The following is a 20,153-nucleotide window of genomic DNA, read 5'->3' as shown; positions in this document are numbered from 1 at the left end:
ATGAAACATGATATGATACAACTTAGTGATCGAATTAAAGTCTGTCAAAACAGTCGGAATTTATATTCTTAATTCGATACACTTTTCAGTTTCTTCTTAATTTAATAATATTCGCAAGAGAAAATTTTTCTTGCAAAACGCATCTCTCTAACGTTTGCAAAAAAATATCGTATATAATAACTCAACGAGATGAAGTATTCCCTTTAATCAAATAGACAAAAGAGTTCTTCCAAAAATTGTCTGTGCGCTCTGTGAGCGGTTTATCGAGTTTACTCCTTTGTAGTTTCTGAAAACAACTGGTATTCTGGTGTCTCACAATTACCCACGTACAAAAAAAACAAAAAAAATCGATGCCACAGCTAGCAATGTTTTTAAAGTTTTGGAGGACACTTACGAAAACTGCTGATCTGAATGTACCCGGGAGAGATTGGAACGCCGACACGTTCTCTCCTCGCGTGCGTATACATATAAATGAGTTCGGAAACTCCGCGCTGAAGTTACTTACGTGAAGTAGCTACCCGCGTGCTCCCTCAGATTGCAACAATTTGATTAACACTTCTCGGAGTACGCGAGAACGTGCTATCATCCTTCAGAAGGGCCTGACGCATTGTTCAGCAATAAGAGTGCCGCATATTTGCAACACGTTCCTTTCGAGCGACATTGGTTTGCACCGCATTACTCACCGCTGAAAAAACCAATATCTCGGAATAACAAATGTTTTAAGTTGAACTAGTGATTTAAATAAAACAATTTTGAAACTGCTGCGTGCGCAAGAGCTTGCACATGCTGCCAGAAACGTACGAAACATTGAATTTATTCTTGAATGAGAAAATATGAAAAATATACATATGCATATTGATTGACGTTTCTTGTAAAAATTATCTCAAAATGTTATTTAATTAATTTTTTGTTTTATAACTATTACAGAAACTAAATGTGCGAGATATAATGTTTTGCTTATAACATATTACATTTTGTTTTGTTTTGTTTTTTTTAATGTTAATTTGTCGCACTAGCACATTTTTAAATAAACTTTGACTCTCACAAATTTTGACGAGTTTCACCTAAAATTGCGATAAAAATTTAAGAAAAAACGTTTTCTTACATAAAATCTCACTATTATTGCTGTGACGGTGTGTGTTGCGCGACCTTCTCATCTAACAAATCTTGAAGGAGTTGCACGAAAGAGTTAATATGAGAGAGCGAAACGATAAATAGGGTGAATTTACATAATTGGTTTTTTATCGGAAACAATTTTCTTTAATGACTTTAAAAAAACTCGTCAGCCGCTGGATTAAATGTGCTGACAGAGAAAATTATCGCGCTAAAAATTTTTCTCTTGATAACATACTTACGTAATAATACTTACACTTTATGTCTACAAGAAAATGTTTCTACTTTGTCTACCAACATCACGTAACAATTATGTAACAAGAGAACCGTTCTGGCGAATTCTTACGGTTGTTTCTTTTATTTAAATTGTTACTATTTCTGTTATAAAATTTTTTAATTTATTTTTTATGACGTTCTCATTCTTTGTATAGCAAAACAACAAAACAATTTAGTTTTTTTTTGGATACTAATAAGAGAGAACGGAGATGAATTTTGCAAAAAAAAAGACGTTTCGTTAGTGTGTGCGCTGTTTTTTTTTCTCATTCTTCACGAGATGCATAGCAACATGTACTGATGAAGTCAATTGCGTTTTCGAAGAAAACGCGCACACACAGTTTATTGAAAATTTTGTGTATACTTTAAAATAAAGTGCAAAAAACAACACAATAGTAAACGGTTTTGCAATACTAGTAAAAAGCGGCAGAAGTTAATAATGCGATACGTAGACACGTGCGCAAAACAAGTTCATTTGTTTGCAAATGGAAAAAACTCGATAATTAGAAACGGAACAGAACGGAGAAAAATACAACGGACGGAAACAGGTATATGAACACTATCACGTGTCCTGTTTTTATTCTTATTTTGTAAAACGACTTGGTTTTCTTCTAAACAATTATTTTTTTTTTATATTTTTTTATTTTATGAAGAAATAATTGAATTTAAGTAATGACATTACTACACAGAGGAGAACGAAAACAGAGAAAAAGGAAGTGACAAATAATAATTCTAACAGCAATGCGTGGATCACTGTCACGTTATTCCAGGCAGTTGGTGACGATTCTGGTCGATATCTGTCCTTGCTCTCGCATCGCTGCGAGACAAGCGCGACAATACCGCGACGTTATACTCGCACATGGTGCTTCGCTTAAGTTGCGCGCAGAGTTTTCGTACACGATTCTCGCTCGCGCGACTTGCGAAACTTTGTCTAAACGCTCAGCTGATTTTCGATAACAAGAACCCGCTGACCTAGTTTCCAATCAGCTGTCAGAACACATTCGCGACAGGCAAATCGCTCGCGCGATCATTGTTTTACACGTGAGGCTGTGAGCTTCAATAGCCGAAAGAATATATTTTCCTCTTTCTTCGATAGTCTTGCCCGCGCGTCGAGTCGTATCTCGATAGCTTCTCGGATAATGCCTTCGATAATACTTCGATAGCCAACCCGGCGAAATATAAATTGTTTTTTTTTAAGTAAATATGGTAAAACGCATCGCAAATCGTACGCGTGCATGTATAGATACGCTTCCATTGTGGGTAGTCGCACAATAAAAAGCTATTTTTCCACGCGAATTATGTTACGGGTGTGTTTTTGTTTGTTTTGAAGCTTTGGATGATGATTTTTGCGATATTAGCACGTGTCAGATGTGTTCTACTTGTCACAGAGTGTTGTCGCGTAAAACAAAAATATCGCTGAATATCGCGACGATTTAAAAACGGGCGTTAAAATACAATACGCCGCGGTAACGGCATACAGATAGCCGAGAGTTAGGAATCGTTGCAGTTCCGGGGAAACTTCATCAGAGAGACCGTTCTCGTTCGCGTTTCCTCGTTGCTCGCAATCGACAACGAGATCTCGATGCCGCAAACAAAGTTTCACTGCGCGCGACAACTGTTGCTCCCGGCTACCAGATGAGAAAGTTCGTCGCTCGCTCGCGCGCGGGCGCGCTAATACATTTCGACGCGATTTATCGTTCGCGTATCATTAGAAGCACCGCACAACCATCCTTTCGACTGCGATGAGTATGTTAATTTAACACAACATTTAAATGAATGTCCCAGTAATATTTTACACGTACTTTAATGCAAATAAAAGCAAAATTCTTTCCAATTTGCATTGAAAGTATATATTTTGTACGTACGCTCCATTATTTACAAATTCTCTCTCTCTCTCTCTCTCTCTCTCTCTCTCTCTCTCTCTCTCTCTCTCTTGCTCTCTCTCTCAACAGAGAATAAATAAACAATAGGATATATGTGCAATATGCATAAACAAAATTTATTTTGTTTTTTTTAGAGGAAACGAAGGTTTGTTTTTGTTTTTTGAGAGAACAGTTTCAATAATTCAACAATTTCCTTTTACTACATTCCCTTTTTCCGCAATCTGACGCTATAAAAAGAATCACCTGAACAAGAGCATCTATCAGACTGCTCTTGAAACTCTGACAAAGTTTAATGTTCACGAAACGCATAAAAATGACACTAACGCGATTCAAAACTTATTTTTAGAAATGTTTGTAAGAGTACGCGAATACATCAAATATCAGAACAATTTCAAAATGGGTTTAAATTGTCTCGAAACACATATTCGTGCTTTCGCGACGATTTACATAACTGCCGGATATACGAATTCTTGCGCTGGGATTTTCGATTCGCGATTGGATCAGCGGAGAAGAAATAGAGGGAATCCGGGCCGGAAGTCATATTTTCTCGTCAGTCGCCCGCAAAGATAAATGCATAACGCCCGAACTTCCCGCTAAGCCCTTATCCGAGATAAACCTCAAGTCGACCTGAGGCTCGTTTGCACGTCGGGCACGCTGTCGGCTGAGTTTCAGTAGCCGATGGATGTGTTTACACGTCACGTTCTCTGATGCATAGTCACGCGGTTAGGTTTTGGGTGGGATAGGAGATGTCAAGCTCTCAGAAGCTAAATGGGTCATCTGAATATTAATTCCGTACGTTGCACACACAACGTGACGTGTGAATATGGACAACGGTACGTCTTAATTGCACCGACTATAATTTTTGACGCGCATTGTGAGATGCAATTACGTCGGAAAGGTTGCGCTCATTTTAACACGTTTTAAACAAAACATCACAAATTGTGACAATTGTACGTAAAATTTGAATCAGAATTTCAACAAACCACACACGATTATACATTATATAATTACTGATGAATCTGAAATTATAAAACACACGAGATAATAATTCGAATTTTGTGTCTTTGTGTTGGAATGCACTAAATACGTAGTTTAATTTTAGTTTTTGTGTAATTAAAATTGAAGCATCATACTTGTGCGATAATGGCGAAAACGATTTAGAAGAGGAGAGAGCAACGTGACGGTTGTATCATTTTTTGATGAATATACAACATGTATTTATACAACACGCGGTATCACTCACGTGGTTCTCGATTCTCTTTTTCCACGTGATATACATATACAGCTAAGTACCCGTATAGAATTTATCGCAGAAAAACGAAGCTCGCTTGCTATACTTAGTCCACGCGTTATTCCGCTACATAATCTTCTTCATTCTCAAGGCTTTGCGTCATTGAACGAACAAGACCATGTATTATTATCGAGCGATAAAATACTTTTATTACTTTCTGAAACCATATTTTCACTGTTCAAACGTGGTTTCAATGTCATCTATAAATTTTTCATAAAATTAGTAGCATGACTTGCTGCAAAAGCGAACTGTCAATTCTATACGTTAAGTCTGTGTAAAAGTGAGTACACAGGCCATCGACGATTCTTATAACTGACATTTTGTTACATGATTTTTGACATTTTTTATCATTTCACGGAAGAACAAATTTGCATTGTTTCATATTTTTTAAATTTAAGTTCTGCTTTCTTTACAAAAAAATACTACAATATTAGGTACTTTTTTCGTTGTTCTCAACAAAAAAAGTCAGCTCTGCATTCTGCAAGAGCGACAAAATAACTATAAACATGTGTATTGTAGTCAGTATATCAAAGTAGTAAGCGCAAATATACACATATATATATATTAGATGTATGCAAAAGATTTAGTCTTTTTTTTACTTTTACTTGGTAATCATAAAATACAGTGCCTACAAATTAATTTAGAAAACATTTTTCCTCATTTTCTGTAATTTTCTGCCATCTTATAAAAACACAAAAAGAATGGGAAGCATTTAAAATAATTTTATTAGGGGAATTAAAAAAAAAAGACTAAAACTTTTGCATACAGCTAATATATATATACATATATATGTGTCAGTAAAATTTAGTTCATGGCAATAAAAATTTTATTTTAGAAAAATCCGACGTGCGCGAATATTTAGAATTTGAATAAGTTTAACTTTTATTACATTATTTTCTATGTATATACTCTAGGTGTGTCAATAACATTTCAAAAAATACGTCAATGTTATTTATTAAAAATCATATAATATTGTCTCGTGTAATTTATCAGGTTTATCATTTACCATACATCGAACATATATGAACAAAATGTCAATTATCGTAGGATGTCGATATTAATTACTAATGGTCGCGTAACATCATTTCGAGCTTGAATCGCTTAAATAAATATAAACAATGTATATGTACGTATTCTCGAAATCGTCATTTATTTAATTCTCTTAAACATTTATTCCGTTAAAAATAATCGAACTGATTTTGCAGTAAGTGGTGTTCCAACTAGGCGATGTTTACTTTGAGTTTTAGTTTGAGACCGGCCGCAATTTAGAGAGGAGGATACGAGCCACTAAACCAACAAGGATTTCGAGAGATAGTCCCTATAAAACGGCTTCCCAAAATTAACGGCACGAACGTAATTTGTCGAACGACTTGCCGTCGTTCAGATTAAAATCTAAACTTTGCAAGCAAAAGTTTGATCGAAGATGTTCTGAAAACACGTTACGAAACTTGCTACAAATCTTCCAATGACGATTTCGATAACCCACGGGCTTTGAAACAATCCTTAGAAACCGAACTCGGAATTTGAAATAACATTTACACTATAGATTGTGCAATCGCCGATAAAGTCTAGGTATGCATTATAAATCGTTTATTAAAATATTATAAGAAAATTTAAATTAAAAAATTTTGATGTTAATATTGTTTTTTTCTATCAACTGTAAGCTAATTAAAGGAATATTTTATCATTTCTGCATTGAAGAGAAATTTACGTTTTAAAGACAATTTAAAATGTAAGAAATTTAAAATGTAAAAATCTGTCTTAAAAATATTTTACAAACTTAAAAATTCTGTAGAGATTTCAAGCGCATAAACATTTCTTAATCTTGATATGAAAAATACAAACAAAATAAACATTTAATGCATTAAGAATATTTAAAGAAATGTTCTAGTTTTTTATTTATTTTTTCTTAAGTACTATTGTACAAAATTATCGCATTTTGCAACTTATTTTATAAAATTGTTTCAGAAAAGACATTTTTCTTAAAACAGTATTGAAATTACTGAACAGTAATATTTTGTTTAATATAAAGTAAAACTTATATTTATACTTTCTCGATTAAATTCTTCAAGAAATAACATCTTTTTTTTTTAACCGTTCGTACATCAGCGACGGTTAGGTTTCATGACATCTCAACGTTCTAAAAAAAATAAGAGATATTTAAACTTTATACGTACTTTAAAGAATTATACCTAAACTTTATACATGAAACTTTAAGAAAGTAATAGGAAACTGAATGAGAAAAATATGACTACATAACAATATATTACATCTAAAATTCTTTAAATGAGTGTTTTTTGTTTTATTTACATTATTTTAAATGCAGTCTTGAAGAAAATAAATTATAATATTTTAAAGTAAGACATCCTGTATATACGAAAGTATATTCTTACATTAAACTATGGAAAGACGTATTTCTGTTATTACATAAAGAGCAACCTAAGTAAGTAAGCTTGTTTTTCCCAAACACTAAGAAGTGCACGTATGTATGTTATTATTCCACGAGACCGTCTTTTTTACGAGGGAAAAGTCAGAAGTTCGGGTCACCGATTTGCTTCAAATTTTACACGTTGGTAGAAGACCGCCAACACAAACTTCATGCTCGAGTAGCAAAGTGCATCTCTCAAGCATTTGCGAGAAAATCCATTTCATATTTACCGTATATACATATTTTTATTTAAAATATTATTATATTTTATTTATCGTTATATTCACACATGGGGACATATTTTTTGGTATTATTTTAATAGCTAATAAAAGTTGAGCTATAAATACATGTTTATATTATTACTCTATAATAAACAAAAATATATCAGATACTCTATAAAGTTTGGGATGGATTTTTTCGCGAATGCTTGAGAGGTGCTCTCTCTTTCTATCAACGTACAAAATTTGAGGCAAATCTGCGACCCGAACGTCTGATCTTTCTCTTAGTTACTGGTGATTTCTCGAAGAGACAAAATCGTGACAGATACCGCTGATGATCGGGCACGACCGTCTTTCACAATGGGCGCATCCCGATCATCGGCTGTGTCAGCTGTGTCAGCTTGCGCTCGACGTGACGTGATTGCCCCCGTTTTTGGGACGAAGATTAATCTTCGAGATTTCACTCAAATTAATTATTGGAAATCCGCGATTCAGTTCGCCTTTCGCAGATCGATCAATTCGATTGAAAGGAGACCGGTTCGGAAAAAATCCTAAGGTGTTGAACATCTCCACGCGCTCACAGCCTCTGGCATTCAGGGCGCGAGACCACTGGGCCGGTTCATCCGATTCTTTAATTTCTTAAATATATCCGGTGTTCCCTGCTTTTTTTTCTCTGTTTGACATTATTTTTTCTCTTATGTCCAAAAGTAGGTTACATAAAGACATTTAAATGCTTTATGATGTAAATTCTCTATTTGTTTAAGTAGAAATAATATTCTATAATATAGGTAATGCACTACGGACTGAACAAAACATTGGTTTTCGCTTTCCGGTTGTCGCTCAGCAGTATAAATGCTACTGTAACTTTACCGTATTGAATAGACAATAATCTTTAACGTTAAACACGAAAGACTCTAAAACTATTCGAATGGAACTCGCGTTACATTTGTTCTTTTATCGTTTCAACTTTTTTTTCGACTCAATCATCCGCGCATTGTGTTTTGTTATACGCGTACATTACAAAACATATTGTATATTTTGTAACATATTTATTTATTTAAACAAGTCTATTTGACATAGAAATGGAAATTCTAGTCCGACGTTAACGTATTCGTATTATCCTTTTGGTGTGACGTTAGGTTCTCTATATCCTGTTACGAACTAACTATCCATTATGAGAAACTAGCTCAGCCACAGACAGGGAAGATCTCGGTCGTAATAATCGAAATGCCGTGTGATGCTTGTGGACTGTTCGCCAACTGTCATCACTAAGATAGTGTTGCATCGTATCGAATTGCGGTATTCGACTAGTTCCAGCTTTTACAGATCTTGTATGTAACGCGAAGAGATAGGAATACCAGAAAAACAACAACCTGAACCTTTACAGTGCAATTGCAATACTAAGAATAATTGATTGCAAACTTGGAATGGAAATACGCTACGGTTTTCTACATTGCTTACTTTTCTATCTCGCGGTACAGTCTTATAATTCCGTTAAGAAATTCGTTCTCTTGAAAGATCTCATTTCTTGAGACGGTTTATGTACAAGACGCACGCGCACATAACTCAGCCTATTTACTTCGCAAGATAACACACAAAATAACACTGTGACCGAAAACGAAACAAAGTGGATAAAGTTGGCTATGCGCGTACACCGACGGACACTTTGAAATACTTCCGTGTCGTATTCTCAATGTTTCTCGGTCGTTTCTCTCGCGTTAATGACGCCTATTTCGAGTGTATGTACAACGTGACGATAAAAGTAAAATTAAGATCGTTTCGCTTTGTTCTGGCAGCGTTGAAATTTCGCGTTATCGATTGTTTGCGCTTTAATCGCGCTTTCGCAAACGCTAACAGAGAACTGCATTCTATCACGTTGCAGGTCACAGATCGGTGTGTCTGCTTTGTTTTTTCGGCGATGTTTACCGGTTTATTTCCCCAGTGACATTTCGATATTTTTCATTTTATGACTCCGTTGTTTGTCACGACGATCCTGCAAAGGCAACAATTTGCGATACACACACGCGCACACAATCGAGAAAACTGGTGCTCGTATACAGCTGTTTTCAATTCCTTTGATCGTGTCGAAGATACTTCGCTATTTATGACACGCGGCAAAAGAGAACGGTACCGTATGTTCAAAAGTATACTTTTTATTCCTTAGAGAACAATTTAGCAAAATGTTGACGTAAGTGACGACGCGAATCGAATTTTGTTGCGTCTGTAACTATATTTGTCAAAAAAAAAAACAAAAAAAACAAAAAAAAAAAACAAAAAAAATAGTCGATTTTACTATCGCAATTTGAAAATTCAAATAATAAAATTGACGCTGGGCAAAACAATTGGAACAAAAACAATTAGAATAAAAATTATTTCGAAGTTGTGATATTTTTCCTCGAGCTTGATTTATTTTTCTAAACAAAAAAAAACAACACGCGCGTTGTAGAATTTAAAAAATTTTACAACTCTTCTCTATTGCCGGTTTCGTCTATGCGCTTACGGTACTTCGACAAACTGCATTTCTTGCATACAGCATTTAGCATATGTATGCAGTATTTTTAATGCCTCACGAAGCAAAATATCTCTCTAAGCGCATAAGAATTTATTATGCACTACACTTCCAAGAGTAGAGATTTGAATGAAATCCAGATGGAGGCAGAGAGAGAGAGAGTTAAATGCAACAGTTACGTTTACTGTACTGTACTGTAGCGCTCGGGCTGTTGCAGAACCCTTCGCGATGATATCTAAAGCCACGGCTCTCATCCTCGATCCTGTGTTGCACACAAGCAATTGGATAAAGCCAGGGCTGGGCTTCGATCGAGCGAGTTTCCTCTCCCTCGCCCTCCCACCTCCGCATTGCACGTAAACGACACGCGTGCAACGAGAGGATCGATGTGTGCCGAGACGTGCAAGCGATGCAGTTCTTAAGCATCGGCAATTGAACGATATACTTGTGACACATCGATTCTTTTATAGCCGCTTTTATCGGCACACTCCTATCTAATGATATTGTAAAATCGATGACGTGCCGGTTAAACTGCAAGCGCGCGCGACTGCTCCTTCTTGCATTTCGCGATATTTCATCGACGCCGTCGTGTAAAACACATGTGTGACGAAGTATCACGAAAACAATTTAATCCAACTTTTTGTATTTACGACAAATTATGTGCGCGTTGGATTGTGTACATTTTAGGAACAAGATATAGTTTCGTGTAAAAATTTGGATTTAAATTTTTTTCATCTTAAAAGCTACTTTTGTGATAGCGAAAACTGTGAGCACATTACTTATTTATATAATAATTCTATCACACCTTACTAAGTCTCGTAATTACGTTAATTATGAAAGTTACGTATTATAATGGAGTTTTGAAGTGGCAAACCCAATGATGACATCAATAATTTGATTTATCTGATATGTACGGGACAAATGGAAGGAATTACGTTCCATATAATGGTTGACAAACCACGCAAGCAGTACATACGTATACATCCGGTGCGCTGAACGCCGCATTTGTGTGAATTGGAATATACAGCCGGTCAAATCTACGTTTATGTACATAACTCCGTCGTTGATAAGCGATTATCAATAGTGGCTGCGGCGTAATAATTCCGGTGTTATCTCGTTTTTAGTTTTGTTAGGTCGCTTTCTCTGGGTTATTTTTTTCTGAAATTTTATTAAAAATGGTTTAAACGCGGAATTTTTCCATTAAATTAAATTTTTCCGTTAAATAATGTATCAATGAACATGTTCGGTTACGTAAGTTCATCTCGGTACACGTATGTGTATAGAGTCGAATAAATTAAAACAAATGAGATTTTTAAACTTCATCAATGTTTAATAAACTGCTAATTACTTAATGAGTTTAAATCTGCGAATTTTAACGGTCGAAAGAAAAATTAAATTAAAATGTGATTTTAAGTTTCTGTTTTACGCACATGGTCTAGATACGTGAATAACTTATTAATATTGTAAACTCCATCATGTGTTTGTAGTATAGCATTGCATTTTTGTTTTGGTCAAGAATTTATTTGTTAGAATTTTTAATCATCGCCGTAACGGAAGACACTTGCGTGCACGTCATTTTGTTACGATGGAGTTATCACGGTGATCAGGTTAAGTCCATTCGTGCAACTTTGTTAATGCGATAACGGAAACCGTTGCTCTCATGCAGACTGTAACTACGCGGGCAATCTCGTTCGTGATTGACATTACTGATTAAAATCCAATTGAGAACTATTAATGAGGTTCACAATTGACAAACACCACTACGCAAACACAAAGCAAACAAAAAACTTGAACATAGTTTTTCTCGATGGATAAATAAATATGTGTATAAAATATAGCGTAGAGAGATATATATACAGTCTGTCAAAGAAGAACGTGACCAGTATAATTTATAGAAAATTTATATTTTATTATTATATTTATAACTATACACACATCCATTCTGCTCGATTCTGCTCGGAATAAAAATTTCATTACTTTAATATTAATGTGTTCAGTCGGCACCGTTGTCAATAAAAAATTGCTTGACATCGATGACGACTGAACACATTATTAATATGAAAACATTTTTAGTTTCACACACACACAATCGAGTAGAATAAAAATGCGTGTATTTTATTTATTTTAATTTTATATAATAAATTTTACTAAAAACATGAAATCACATTCTTCTTTGACAGACTGTACAACTTAGGATAAAGAGTCTCACGTATAAAAGTTTGGTTTTAGTTATTTATTGTTCACGCTATTAACACACACACACACACACGCGCGCGCGCGCGCACAAAACTGGTAAAATTCAAAAGTACGTTTAGATATTTCCAGAATGCAAAAGTTACTTCGCCAGTTTCACTATTCTTAAAGAGAATAATAAAAGTATAAGTCTTTTCACGAAGTTTCTGATACACAACGCAAGAAAAGAGACATCAATAACGGCAATAGCGGCTGTAAAGAATTATATGAAAAGTCTTAAGATAGGATAGGAAACGCGAAGCCATTGCCTTATGAAGTAGTCGAAGATAACTTTAATAAATGACATCTCATGAGCTTCTCACAAGCGGGATCTGTTGGCGTTTCATTCCAGGTGGAAGAATCGACCACGCTCACCATTATAACAACGCTTATCGCGCGCTGGATGAGACCCTGGCGCTCGAGGAAGCCGTGCAGGCAGTTATGAAGGAGGTCGATCTCACGGAAACGCTCCTTGTGGTAACGGCAGATCACTCGCACGTATTAACCCTCGGCGGATTGGCAACGCTTCGCGGGAATCCCATATTTGGTGAGCCATCCAATGTGTTTTCGCTCTGAGTACGTTATATCTTCAGATTGGTCGGCGATAAATGGAATATTTCCACTTGTTAGAACGGATGTGCACGAGTAAGTAAGTGGAAATAAAGAGCTAACGAAACGTTCTTTTTCTTTGTCAAACAATAATCGAATTTGTTACCGTGATTTGTGTCAAGTATTACAAGTCTCGAACGCAGTCAAATAAGTAGAGTAATAGCACGCTATAATATCTAAGATTTAAATATAAAAAAAACGAGATGTTTGACTTGTGACAGTGCACACTTTTAATAATTAACACGTTGAATGCCGCGGAGGTCATCGGCGATGCCGATTAAGCATTGCAAACAATTCCTTTCGGCGCCTTGGGCAAGTCATGTAAAATTGGTTCGGCATTCAACGTGCTAATTAATTTTAATAATTTACTTTTAATAATTTAACTAAATTTTATATTAAGCGTGTCACATTAAGTTACGTAGTTGAAACAGTACTAATGAGCAATTTTTAATTGTCTTATAATTAGTCACGAAGTGATTGTTGATTTGAATATATTTCATTGATTAAGAGAATGCTGAACCGTCCCGTTTAACCGACATTTCTTACTTTTCCATTCTCATTTTGCACTCATTGATCGGGATGAAAAACGCTTCTCCAGAATAAAAGAAAATATGTTAAAGAAGTAAAAAATTCAAAAACACTCAAGAAAAACAAAAAAAAGTTTCTTGACTATCACGACATAGTTCACATTTTAATCTCATATACAAAATTGGCAGTGTAAATCTAGAAGAAGGCTGTACTTTTTATTTCTAGAAATATAAACAAAAAAAAATATTTTGAGTGTTTCAAAAAGGGATTTTGCAGTTTGTAAGAGAAGATTTTAGAAAATTAGGGATTAGTGCAATTTTAACAGAAGCGCCAGAGAGACATACACACGTCTATCTTTGTCTCTCTCATGTCATCTATTCATGTTATCTATTGAATTATCGTTTTCAGATATATTTTTGTTATTCACAAATCCGATGTAATAATAATATTATAATATTATTTCATACTTTCACGTTTTTACGATATACGTATAACCGTCAGCAATTATAAGTAACAGGTGGAAATAAATGCACATCGGTAATGTTCCCCGTCTCGCATTTTGTTTCCTTCGATTGACGTAATGTCACGAGTTTTTATATAAAGCTGTCGATCCTTTCCTCTTTCTACACCTGCTTCCCTCGCGCGGATTTTTAATCATACATACGTCGAGGTGCGAATACAGGAGAGGAAGGATGGGCGGAGGTTAACAAACTCCGCGCAATTCCGACGATCGGGAAACGTTCCCGGCTGCCGTAACTTTTCGCCGCGGAGAAAGAAAGAAAGAAAGCATCCTTTCCATTGTGTTGCCCGGATCTGGCCTTCCAATATCCGGGAGGAAGGATGCGCGAGGCAACCGACTTCTGCCAAAAACCCCCCAAAAAAACAAACCTCGCAGGAAACACTATTGGATCACACGCGCGAATTAACCGAATAAAAAACGCCGAAGGTTGTCTTATATAACCGGCACAATTGTAGTTTATACACGACGCTTTCTTTTGTCAGCGAGTTACCGAGTTAATACAAACGCTTTCCAATTTAATTTGTCCGCGGAACGTCTGGAAATTTGATAAAAAGTTGTACGGAGCCGTTAATTGCGCGCTTTCCCGGGGGAGAATTGAAAAAGTGGGTCAGAGAAATAGAACAAGAATGACGGCAAACAAATAAGTTGGTCCGATTTAATATAATTGCACGTAATATTCAAAGACCACGTCACGGTTTATTTGATACAGAATGCGATACTCGTAAAATAATGGCATGCGCATAATAGCATCAGGATTTTTCAATGTAGAGATACAAAAGTGTGTATCTTCGCTTCGAGATAGAAGTTGGGAGAGGTTTATGGAACCCAGAGGAGCATTTCCAGAAACACATTGGGCTATTAAAAAAACATCGTGCACTTTAGATTTTCTGTGCGAACTGCTTTGATAGTCAAGTTGAAACATTTCTGCATTCGCGTTCTGTGCTACGTATACGCCGCGCTGTACGTAGTATTGTCGCAGCTTTTGAAAACTGATGCAAAACTAGATAGTTGGCAAATATCTCGTTTTAACGCAGTTTACGTCAAAAGCTTCGGTGAAACTTATGCTCGGATCAAATTTAAATTAGTCCTATTGTTATCGATTCTGTTTAACATAGAATCGGTGTAAAGTAATTGTTTCTGTGTAAAAAGTAAATAGTAACCTCTCTTTTACCTTAATCTATATTTTATTTCATAAGAAATAAATATAAATTAGTAGCAAAATGAATTATATATGGTTTTATTTTTTATCTATGTATTTATAATTTTTTTTTTATTAATGAGTTAATTTTAATCAATTTTAAAATATAGTTTTTTAAAAATAAACATCAAAATATAAATATACTTTTGTACCTCTGGTAACTAACAACATTTTCGCTCTATTGACACGATATGTTTGCAAACCTTCTGATATAGCTTTAGACAAACATGCTCTTTTCCGACGAGCGAGAGCACCGACGTGCGAATCGCGTTTTCGCAGAGTGAGACGCCTCATTCTTTCTCTCCTTTCGATCTCTCGTTTCCTTCTTTCCGAACTGCTATCGTCTCGAAGAGAACGCACGCGCGGCGAACGACACGGAAATGTTCGAATTGTCGGCAATCAAAAATGGTCCGTTGGTCCCATCACGTTTCGAATCTTTTGCAAGCTAGTTTGACGCGGCCGTTGTCTCACGTTCCGTCAAGGGGACGCCAGCAGGTGTTGACTTGAGAAATTCGCAATGGTTTCCTCCCCTTCCTTTCTCTCTGTCGCAATCCAATACCGAGTAAGCGATGTGAGAGCGAGCGCTGTTTTATATGGGAACGCAAGTTCGTCTCCATCAAGTGGAGGTGGGAGACCGTCCTCTCTTCCGGCAGGACAGTTCTGGATTCAATAAGATCCAATCTACTTGGACAACTTCGTGGGCGCCCGTCGATCGTTCGCCCGGTCGCGGTTAAATTGAATCGCCGGAAAACGTAAAGGATGGCTTTTCGGCCGACCGTATGTGCAACGTGGAGACGCGGAGGTTCGCTCGTTCGCTTGTCCGATAGCAACCAGTTAAAAAAATAACCCGCGCAAGGGAAATAGAGAGAGAGAGAGAGAGAGAGAGAAAGTTTTGCCAAGCTCGATTTTCCGAATTCGTCGCGAATTTTATTACCCGTTTCGTATCTCGTTTCCGTGGGATTGTCGGTCATCTTGTTGCACCATCGAGAAGTTAATCCGATCGCGTTCATAGCCGGACTATGACGGATCGCACGAATTTGCGAGTTTTATCAGATGACCGTATTGTTTTATGATGTGTTGCTCGAAAGTTGATACAAGTTTTTGTTTACTTTTTGTACTTTTGGAAAGACGACATTTTGTTCAATATGATCATAACGACACTCACAATTAATTTTCAACTTTCATTGGCACGTATTTACATATTTTTGTAAAATTTCGATATGGATAGGTATTAAAATTCCTTTAAATTTAATCCTTTTAATTGTGAATAAATTTTTTTTTTTTATGTAAAATATAACAAATATATTGTTTTGCTGTTTAATTTTATTTCGGAAAAGTTTTGTGTTCACTGGTTAATCTCCACAACGTTATATCAAACACTATATGCAAATATACAGCAAATTAAAAGCTATACGGTTTTTAACCGCAAACATCGCTTGTTTTTATTTTAGACACCCATTGCAAAAATGAACTTGAAATGAACTATACAGATATATTGGCTATACGAGTGAAATAATTTTTAAGTCAATACCGGATGACACAACGCAAAGCTTATACGTTTCGTAAATTTTCCAATCGTTCCGCAATGAATTTACTCGATTTACTCGAGCGGAATATATCCAATAATGCAATCCCTCATCATGATTATAATCAATAACATTCCACATGATTTAATAGAAATTTATATATATGCTTGATAGGGGACATAATCCGAACGAGATAACTTTGCTAATTAAACAGTTTGCTCGCAGCGTGAACTGCGGGGAATTAAATCTGACAATGTTATTTTGCGCGTCATTGATTAAAATAAAAATTATATAATTGAACTCTGGCTTCTCTTTCACTTGAAAAAATTTTTAACGCTTTTTTTTTGCATTATACTTTGTATTGTACTTTAAATAATGTAAACAATTACATGTTTTAATTAATGTACACAGATTGAAAATAATTTTATTTAGGTCAGTATTTTTTTTAGTTATAAGTTTATTGTATACATTGTTATATATATATATATACAGTCACTATTTTAATAATGTAAGAGCGTACTTCGTTAATATTAATTAATTTTAGAAATCCGTCTGCAGAAATTATTATTTCTAAAAAACATATTAAATGTATTTTATTTTATACAGATTGTACTATAAATGCATCTCACACAGGTCATTTTTATGTACATAAAAAACCAAACGTTTGAATGATCGCGATGATATTGTTCCATTACGCGAAAAGTAATTTTCATATAGATCATTGTTCGCGCGATAGATTTCGTGGAAAATTTCGCGCTATTCTGCTCTTTTTCCCCCTCTTTCTCTCTCTCTCTCTCTCTCTCTCTCTCTCTCTCTCTCTCTTTCTTTCTTTTTTTCTGGTCATATTGATTGCCATCAATAAATAGCGGTAGTCGAGCCGACGAATCTCGCAATTTGCACGCTGCGCCGAAAACGCGGTGTCGGCCGCTTTTAATTTTTGGTTCGTCAAATTTCGTTTGCATTTGTAATTGGAAAAAAAATCCGGTAACGCAACGTATCGATGTCACCCAATTTCGCGGCGTATCGATATCGGGGGTTTTTCAATCAGATTCGACATTGCGCGATTCCACTTTGAGATTGAAACCGCTGGTAATTTTGTATTCGGGAATGAAATAGAGCATTTAAAAATTTCGTCACCTCGCATTTCCACTTTGCGACATAAGAAATTCTTTTAATCCTTGCAAAATTTAACTTAATTAAAGTTCAAACTTAAAAAAAGAGATTTGCGGTGTTTTGAAGTTTAATTCCATCGTAATGTAATTACAAGGGGCGATATATAGTCGCAAGTGCTTGTCTCTTACCCTCGCCTTCGTGAAACGTGTTGCTGTTCGGTCGTATTGAAATTTTTAAACGAGGTCGTGCGGATAGAACCTCGTGCATAATAAAAGTAACGAACGTAAGCAGGTACGCGCTAAATCACGCGGTTGACGTTCCGCATGAAACACGGTCCGCAAGGAACATCCGATACATAGGGATCACGTTTTTCTTCTCGCAACGTGTTTCGTGTCCATTGTCGCCACGGTTCAACCGGGCAAACCGAAATGAATATGCAGTCGTTCCTGTATTTGCACCGAGAATTATAATCGCGTCGACGAATAATCTGCCGAGCGTATTTCAGGTAAGAGTTGACTTGCGGAAACTTGAAATGAGAACAACGAGTCGTATTTTGTTCGAACAATGAGAAGTTTGTCAAGAGCTGTCGCGCGGTGACCGATAAGAAGTTTCTTCTTTCTCTTGAGGTAGAAATATTTTTACAAATATTTATAATATTTGTAAAAAAACATATTTATACAATATATATTTTTACACTTAATTAAAAAATATTAATTTATTGTCGAAATTATTTGTCTAAACTCGCTTCGAGAAATTTTCGCAAGAGCTATTGTAAATTTTCCGAAATATTCAAATTTTCTGCCGCATATGTAAACTGATTAAATTTATTATTTATAAACTAGTTCGGTTTATGTAACATTACAGCGCTTCCTCGTTATTCACGAACAACTTAATTAATTAGATCTTATGGACACATTTGAATATATTATTGATATTCACACGTCGCTTGTTGTAGAAACAAATGCAAATTTATAATATACATGAGAACAATTACATATGCAAATTGACGAATATATTGCATATATCAGTCGCGATTGGAAAATTTGATCAATTATCACACATCGGGCGATGCAGACATTCATCCTCTTTTCACTCCCGGAGTTTCTGCCGCAATCTCGTTAACTCTATCGGTCGGAGTCTGCAAACAAGATTGTTCAGACATTTTGTTACCTAGCAACAATAATTGGGATTTGTTTCGGATACGGCTTATCAACGGCGATGTAGCTAACGTTGTTTAACAGGCGTGCGTTTTGTTTCGCACAAATATGACCATCTCGTTGCTTCTGGCGACAACATCGTTTACTCATTTGTGAGATAGATACAAAAAAAAAAAAAAAAAAAAAAAAAAACCATTAAACCAATGGAGCGATTTAAACGGTTCACTTTTACCGACGAACGTGATGTGTGTCAGCAAACGAAACATATATAGTATTACGTGTTATCCAATTTTGTCTGACAATCCATTAGTGAGCCGCGTTGCACGTTTCTAGAGAGAAATGTGCTTTTTATGTATAACATTCTCTCTCTCTAAAAAAAAAAAAAAAAAAAGAATAGACGCGCGGCTTGGTGCATTTTGGAAAACTGGAATACAGATAACACAGGAACGAATTGCGAACTTCGTCAAAAGTTTATTCTCTTTAATTTCGTTCGTTCAAATTGGAAGGTACTATCTTGATATTCGTGCGGAACTTTTATTTCTATTAACAATGCGATAGCGAAATGTATTACAAAATGATGAGAGAATATGTTTATTAGCAAGTTAAGCAACAACTATTTGCCAAGTAGTTTGAAAAAAAAAAAAATCTAACACTCTCAACTTTTGAGGCAGAGAACTTTATGAAAACCTACTTGTCGCGCGCACTGTGGTGCGGCGAATGAAAAGAAACGGCCGTGCAATGCGCCTTTTACTCAAGAGAGTTAGTTTCTCGTTATGTAATTTTTTTTTTTTTTTTTTTTTTTTAATATACGCTAATATATTGTAACTTTATGGGCATAATTTCAAGTTTAATTAACACAGAAGAAAACTAAAAAAGAGTTTTCCGGTCATTGTGAGCCGTGTGCTAGATGTACATGAGCGCGAAATATATTTGTACACCTGTAAATTATTACACGTAATAACTCGAGCTGAATTCAAATCGAAAATTCATATTGGACGCTTGTTTTGCATTACATATGTATGAATTATTCATTTCACACTTATACGAAACTGAAAATTGAATTACGGAAAAGACACCTCGGCCAAGAGTCAAATTTGAACGTCCCGCATTCTGCATCGAATGCAAAAACAAGCATCTGATATGAATTTTCAAACTGATCCATATTTTCAAATGTGAATTATTACGTGTAATAATAACACATTTGAAGATATATTTCGCGCACGTGCATCCAACCCACATTGGCCAAAGAAAAAACTTTTTAGTCCAGTTTGATACTATATGACTCTAAATTTGTAAATAACACAAAAGTTGCGCGGTAAATGTGCGAAAGGTGAAGTTTCTCGAAATGTAAAGTACTTTTCGCAATGTGTGTTTGCTCATTTATCACAATATTAAATAATGTTTAAAATCGATCGAAAAACACGCTCTCAAGAAAGAAAAAACTACCGCAGCCGATCGCACTTCACGTTCGCGCGAGAGAAAGAGTCGGCAAAGGAAACAGTCGGTGTTCGGGACGGCGGAACGGCAAGGTTTCGGCAAAAGAACGGGGGGGGAAAAA

The 20,153-nt window shown here is 35.6% G+C and overlaps 1 protein-coding gene across 1 annotated transcript in view; it reads left to right on the top strand.

Annotated features, from left to right (window-relative positions):
• The window catches only part of LOC109858527 (alkaline phosphatase-like), a 172,988-nt gene that overhangs the window by 129,074 nt on the left and 23,761 nt on the right, over positions 1–20,153 (top strand). Inside the window, exon 7 of the mRNA XM_020435882.1 lies at positions 12,297–12,491. Within this exon, the coding sequence (XP_020291471.1) occupies positions 12,297–12,491 (195 nt within the window). The remainder of the gene's footprint in view (positions 1–12,296; positions 12,492–20,153) is intronic.

The sequence above is a fragment of the Pseudomyrmex gracilis genome, unplaced genomic scaffold (assembly GCF_002006095.1).
Source record: "Pseudomyrmex gracilis isolate BER0280 unplaced genomic scaffold, ASM200609v1 scaffold_211, whole genome shotgun sequence".
In the NCBI taxonomy this organism is placed as follows: domain Eukaryota; kingdom Metazoa; phylum Arthropoda; class Insecta; order Hymenoptera; family Formicidae; genus Pseudomyrmex; species Pseudomyrmex gracilis.
This window is presented reverse-complemented; position numbering and strand designations above follow the sequence as displayed.